General features: G+C 36.6%; 1 protein-coding gene across 9 annotated transcripts in view; it reads left to right on the top strand.

Annotated features, from left to right (window-relative positions):
• The window catches only part of LOC308401361 (CUE domain-containing protein 1-like), a 30,770-nt gene extending 24,086 nt beyond the window's left edge, over positions 1-6,684 (top strand). For 6 of the 9 annotated variants that reach the window (XR_013972549.1, XR_013972550.1, XR_013972551.1 and 3 more), the window contains one exon: positions 1,166-6,684. Coding sequence is in view for 5 of the 9 variants with exons in the window: in XM_080889531.1 (XP_080745657.1) it covers position 1,166 (1 nt within the window). In the remaining 4 variants the exon portion in view is untranslated. The remainder of the gene's footprint in view (positions 1-1,165) is intronic. The other 3 variants (XM_080889533.1, XM_080889535.1, XM_080889534.1) reach the window with 1 other exon arrangement.
• The last annotated feature ends 822 nt before the right edge of the window (positions 6,685-7,506 follow it).

Consider the following 7,506-nt stretch of genomic DNA (forward strand, 5'->3'; position numbering starts at 1 on the left):
ATAGTTACAAAGCTTTCTTCGTGAGCATACATGTTTTTATTGAACATTTGAAGAACTAGCAAAAAAACCAGAAACTCTTGTAGAGGACATAAAGTCTGAGATAGAAACGACAAGGAGCAGGTGCATCTAGTACAGGTAGAGCTGCTGCAAAAACCCACAGAGCTCAGCAGCCAGCACAACAAATTCTGGATCCTTGGCTTTTAGTTAGCAGTTAGCATTAGCAGCACATCCTGCGTCCGATGTGAAAGGACCTTTATGCTGCGCACTGTGACTCACAGCAATGGTCCCGGGTCAGCCCTGACTTTGTGTTAAACTAATCCTAAAGTAATAATGGTGTTTCTAACCACTGATATACCACAACTTTATCATTTCAACAGCTGCTGAAAGTTACAGGACCTAGCTTCTATCGGCTATTTATATAGAGAGCCTCCAGCTTCAAACTGTATTACCCTTCAAGGACCTGCGCCCCTCTGACAGACAAACCCATCTGTTCTCTGATTGGATAGTTAAATTTGTGATTGACATGACATTGACTAATCAGATGAAAGGAAGAAAAATAGGGTCAAAATTCGTACTTGTAACTTGAAACTTGAGTGCGAGAGTTTCACAGGCATTTTTTGGCCACACACAAATCTTTTTTACGCACACACAAATTCTTTTTACACATACAAATCCTGATTTACAAATACAAAACTGATTTACAAGTACAAAATATTTATGACCACAATTTGAGCCCATATTGGATATCATAGAGTCAAAAAGAGGGGTGAAGAGAAGAATGCAGGCAGTGTGGCGTGGGTAGGCATAAGCATCAGAGGTGACTTGTAACAAAAGGATAGCAGTGCAGAGATAGGGACCTGCTATGGTGTATGTTTCTGAAATGTTGACACGAACAAAAAGGAGGCTGGGCGGGAGGTGGCAGAGTTGAAAACATTTTAATATTTTCATTGGGAGTGATGAGAAATTAGAAAATGATTATATCAAAGAAACCACTCAGGTTTATTGGAGACAGAGCGATGATAGAAATATTGGATAAAAGATATTGAATGTGATCTTCTGTGATCACTTGGACTTTTCAAAAGCTTCTTTTAAAAAAAGAAGGAAAAAAAGGCACAGATTTTGTTTTGGTATAAAATCATAATCATCTAGACTCTTTGCTTTTCAGATCCTCCCGTGCTGCTCCATATCGGTTTCCAAGGTGACTACAGCATCACCCACGGGCAGTGGTTTTCTAGCTCGTGTTGTTCCTACTTGCTCCTGTCCAAATCATCTGAAGAGTTAAGACACCCCTGCCCACCCCTGAAAGAGGAATCAGACTGTTCCCAGCCACTGGGCAAAAACTTTGTAAATGCATAATCTCTGTGTTCTAACATTTTATTGATATATCATTTTGAACATAAAGGAACACACGTTATTCCTTACAGTATTTGTTGATGACTTCTTTTAATCCACTGTGGAGGAATACTAGCATAGTGAAGCTCTTTCCATACAAACCCTTCTCCAGTCCTGTACTACAGCATACTAGGCATTTCAAATCCAAAGTGTGAACATGCATCTTTATATACACTAAACCATGTAGGGCTTTTTTTTTTTTTTTACCTCATTTTCTCAAGCATTGTAATATTTAGCTTTTTATGTAACTGAATTTTTTTGGTGTACAAATATTGTGGTTGTCTGTGGCTGCCTAAATGTCAAAATGTCACCATGGACAAAATAACCATTAGGCTGTGTTTTTAAAGAATGGTGTTCTGGGAAATAAGGGTGTTGCAGGGTATGGAGCAGTTTACTATTTTATTATTTTTTTGTTTGTTTGTTTGGCAAGGTGAAATTTTTCAGTTTGCGTTGTTGTCTATTTCAGTAGTACTGTAGGCACTGTGCTGTTCGAACATTAACCCAGGGTGACCAACTAGAAGCTGTCAAGCCAGGGAAAACATCAGCATCTTATTAGGCTTCATAAGGTTAACTGGTACACAAAGTCCTTCACATACATTATTGTCTAACCCAGTCTGAATGCAAATTTGGAGCTTTTAGGCTATGGCCATTTAAAGGTGAAATGACAGGAATGACTAAATTTGAATAAAATCTTCACAGTCACCCCTCCCCATTGAGTTTGGGCCTTGAGTTTGGCATTTGTCATTGTTGCCATCTTGTTTTATTTTATTTTTAATACATGATCGAAACCCAACAGTGGAGATGGGAAGTTATCAGCTAATACTACCTAGTTTAGTTGGCGAGGTACGTCCATTATTCACTTCGATGTCAATTGGGATAGCAATTATTGCTAGTGAAAATAACAAGATGTACTCAAAGGAAAAACTGAACACTGAACAAGACATTTTTGTAAAACTTGTGTATAGCAGCAAATGACTGACTGCCTGGAAGGTAGGACCAACAACCAATATGTTGAAATGTTGTTAAGTTGATGAAGGTTCTCATCTTGTTCACGGCTTCACCTTGGTAGCTTGAACCCGACGCACATTCCACCCTTATCGTGTGAAGCCTGTTACTGGTAGGTGACAGAAGAGTCAGGTCCTAATTAGGTGCCAGGTTTCCAAAAATCTTCATGCAGATCATTTTTTGTCTTTATTTCCTGAAGGAAAGCATATTTACAAGTGATGGTTCTATAAACAATAAGATGGTTGTGGGTTTGTGAAATCTGGTGGCTGAACAAAATGACAACAGAAAAAAATGTTTGTGGGATTTTCATCTTCATCTTTCTACTGTTTTTATTTGCACGTGTAGCTGTGAACCTATTGTGGATTGTTAATTGTAATGTTGGGAAGAACAAAAGAAATCAAACAATATGTAACTGCTTTAATTTAACAAATGGGTTTAACAAAAGTATTGCAAAAAGTTTGATGACCAGGTGATGCCTGTTCTCATATCATTGCATGATAAAGTAATCTGATAAAAGATTCAGCTATGATTCCAAGGGTTGAACTTATATTTGGCATCTTTTCCCCTGAATTCTCAATATGAGGTCCACTGATCTTGACGCACAGGAAGCAGACCATAATTTGGCTTAAAAACCAACTTAAATCTATCAGAGCAAGCAAGAACTTTGGTAGCGACCATATCAGAGATGTGGTACATTCCTAAAAAGCAGGAATGCACTGGCCATGCTCACTGGCCACAGAAGACAACTAAAGTGGATGCTTGTTGTGTACTCTTTCCTTGATTTAGAAAAACACAACATCTAGCCATCTGCCTATGATTGTCTCTGCAATCAAGAGATTACTTCACGATTGTGAATAGAGGTTTACAAGAAGGTCCAAATACTGGTTACACTCAAGAACAGGGAGTTCAAAATTGAAAAAGCCAGAAAACCTCTTGGGGAGCCCGATCAGTTCTGGGGGGGAAAAAAGAATCCTTTCCTTTGGAAGATGAAATCAAGATGAACTTGTACTAGAATGATGGGAAAAGGAAATTGAGAAGGTGACTGCAGTGAATGCTGATAAAAACAGTATAATGAATTCTGAAGTGTGTGGCTATGATGTCTTCTCAGATTCAAACAAATACTGCAAAATTGATTGAATAATACATTTAGCCAACTTGGTCACATATTCTCAACTTGACATAGCATGCTTTTTACCCCTAAACGGTAAAAGGTATTGTCATCACCCCGCCGGGCAGGAAGGTAGGTGGGCCTTGAAGTTTGTGAATTTAATATAGGTGCTTCAAGTTGATACCCTTGGTACATCTTCTAAAAATCTTGGACAAATTTTAATCTCAATGACGTCGACCTCAAGGTTAAAGGTCAAGATTTCTGACAGTATTGCAATGCAATAACGTGAGAAAGAAGTCACCTAGGGTTCTCAAATTGATGCCATAGATGCATCTAACAAAAATCTCAGCTGACTTTGAGAAACCATAAAACTTCCAAGGAAGTAATTGCAGCATTTAGTGATGTCTGTAGATTCTAGACTTGGGGTTGTCATGTGCTGCAAAGGTCATCTAATTTTTGAAAACACATTTAAAGTTATGTTAGCTTCTTTAATTATTTATGAGATTCTGTAAATTTGGGACTGTATATAAACTTTTCTGTGATAACTAGACAGTCAATGCGGTAATTCTCTTAATCCTTAAGTCCCATACCTATGGACCTACTTGTATGAGTGAACTAACAGTACAAAGCAAGTAAATTGCAGCTTGATAAATAAACCATTCTGGATTTGTCTGCTCTACTGGATTATTTGATGATGAGTAAACTTTACTTGTCAGTGATGTCAAATACGTAATTTCTCAAAGGACCATTGCAGTGTTAAATGCGTGTTCTGGCCAATTACTTTGCAAAGGTTAATTTTGAAGTTCGGTTTGTCAGTGTCTCATCAATATTGACCTCACTAGTTTTGTCTTTTTCAAGAAACTACCTGATGTGTCACAAGTAGCAGATAGATAAAGATTGGCTGGTAAACCTAGTGCAGCATTTGGCCTCTAAAATTGCAGATTTTGGTTTGTTTTGTTTGTTTTTTAAAAGAAATCAAAAACTCAAGAATTCATGGTGCCTTACAGGAAGTTTTCAGACCATATTGAACATAACTTAACATGGATGTAACAGAAGAATTTAAGTTATGGATGTCTGTCTACACATCACAGCATACAGAACCTGTGGTAATCCTTTCCATGGTCACTGATGTCAATGGGTCTATCTTTAGAACTGTGTTTGGACAAAAGAATTTTGTGTTCCTGGTGAAAGAAATGCTAGAAAAAATGTTGATATTATGTCAGTGTTGATTTTAATGTTTGTTTGTTTTTTGCACCAGGGCAAAACACAAAAACAAAAACAGCTTTAACAGAAAGAAACATGCCAAACACTGTGCTGGTCCTTTAAGAGATGAGGCTATGTTGTTGTGTAGTAAAGTCAGCAATTTAAAGTATCGATGTTAGGACATATGGTGTATTTTCAAGGGACAAATTCCAGATGAGAATCAGGTGAAGTGTTAGATGAGGTTTTCTGTAGTCCTTGTTTTGTTTCTCATATAGATTATGTTACTGTAAAATGCAGGTCAAACTGTCAAATTTGAATATTTGACAGTTTGATTCTGAAACTTGGTTTCCATGTCGGACCTAGAAGAATAAACAAAAGCTTTAATCAGTTTTGTAAAGAGGCAGGAAGCCTGAATGGGCTTTTTGTTTGACCTTTCACCCACTTCCTAAAAACATGTAGGAAATGCATTCAAAATCCTGTTGGCTGATTAAATGTAGCATAATGTGCACAACAGGAATAGTAACAGCAGCATAATGTCCTACAGGGTAGTTGAAGGCAATGCTTGTCTATCTGATTTATATAGGATGGTTGGTTGTTGTTTAAGGATACTTTGTGTTCTCCTCCTCAGGGAAGTCTAACACTAGATATCTTAACAAACAGAAGCACAAAAATCTCATATTTCACCGAAGCAACAATGGATTGCCCATTTGAAACAGAGACCAGAAATACTTTTCTTTTTCATTTGAACTTTATGAAACAGCCATTTAGCAATAGCAAATCAGGTTTTCTGATTTCAGACTTTTTTTCTGTAATGTTTGTACTGCTCAATACTTAGTCTTCCAAAACACTGAATCCAAAGGATATATGTTTTTGTTTATTTTTTGTTTTTAGAACCAAACAAACATAAACATCCCATAAAAAACCTTATATTTACTACGTACATTTTTTTTTAAATCAGGTAAAAGATTAAAAGTGGAAATACAATATAATTACAGCTGTAACTGAATTGTGTTATAATTAACTAATTTAAAGCAACATTTTTCACTTTAATGTTGGATGTTGAAAATGGTTCAAAATTTGCAGATCAAATCTAAATGTTATCAATTTGATTTATTTTAGTGTATATTAACAACATTAGCGTTCCATTAAAATAAGGCAGATACAAGGAAATTTTCTAACATGTATTTTTGTGGAATATACTAACTAGTAGACTAAGAGCTGAGAAATCCTTTTTACATAACTACATGTTCAGCTGCATCAGTCATATTAGATAGCCAGAAAAAAAACAACAAGTTTGATACTGGTGAGTTGTTTACAGTGCATATGGGCTTATGAACGCACCTGTAAGACTATACAGAGAGAGCAAGAAACATACAACATGTTGAACACTTTTAAGTAGGTAAAATTTACTGGGTCCCATGTTCTTTAAAATGCGAAACAGAAAACTGTCTATTGTTTGATTTCAAATTCTTTTGTTTTTGCACATACACCACACCCTCGTGCTTGTAAGAATGCATTTGGATCTTATATTAGCCAGTCTTGAACCTGCCAACTCGCTAGTACAAAGTCCATGTGAAGTGGATTGTGCCATTGTGTGAATACTGTAGGTAATATTCTAGTGCAATCATTGCTAGAGTATCTCCAGCAGGGTAAAAGCAGGTTATTTACAAATGCATATTAAATGTATACATGTATATGCCCATGTGTATATATGAGAAAGGACAACTGAACATCCCAAACTAATTCTGCTCTCTGAAATTTATGTGTGAATACAGCTACAACTAGTAACTTTACAATTTGGCTCAATTGCTTGGCGTCTGAAGAAGGTGGGAATTAGAGAATTCGTTTCTTCCTCATTTTGTGATGGTTATGTAATTTTTTTCTACCCTGATTTGTCTGTAAACTGTATTTGTGAATACATTAACACAACCAATAAAGATTTTTTTTCTATAAAGTAACATTTTGTGTTGCCAGTATACTTTAGGTCATCGCTATCCTGAAAGACGAACTAATACCCCATTTTCAAGTCTAACCAGTTTCTCAGAGGATTGTTTGTAGCATTCATCTTTCCGTCATTCTGGCCACTCACCACATCACTGATGGTCAGAACCAGCTTCAAAACATAATGTTGCCACCACAATGTGAAGGATTGCCATGGAGTTCAATGGAGTACCTGTAATTCAGCTCAAAAACATGAACATTTGATCTCATATCTTAAAATATTTTTTTCTCTTACTCTTTTAGTTTTAAAAACATTTGGATTAGCTTCAAACAGGCTGTAGCTGATGAGATGGCTCCTCTTGTGGCAGGTTTTTCTGTCCTTGCAGAAGTTTTGTTATGTTCTTGGTCACCGTCTTGATATGGCCCTTCTTGCTCAGTTACTCAGTTCTAAAATTGGTAAACACCATGATGACACTCTGTGGTCACATATATCTTCAATTACAGTTTCTGACTGAAGTTTATTCCTATTAAAAGGGAGTATTTCCTTCCCACTGCCACCAAGCACTTGCTAATAGGGGATAATCGATAATCGGGACAATTTTCTCTGTATTGTTGTAAGATATTTTTCTTGAGGCAACTGTTGTTGGGAATTGGTGCTAAATAAATAAAATGAATTGAAAACAATATTGTAATTTTTAAAGATATACTGGTAAACTGAGTAGCTGTCTGTGAGTGGCGTCAATTGTGACATAAACATGAAAAAAGTGTTCCATCAGATGGTTACGGATGCGCCATTTTGTTAGTTGCCGACAACGTCAAATGACTGGATGCGCAGGACACGTCAGACAAAAAGGGGG

Source organism: Rhamphochromis sp. 'chilingali', assembly GCF_963969265.1.
Source record: "Rhamphochromis sp. 'chilingali' genome assembly, chromosome: 8".
Taxonomy (NCBI): Eukaryota; Metazoa; Chordata; class Actinopteri; order Cichliformes; family Cichlidae; genus Rhamphochromis; species Rhamphochromis sp. 'chilingali'.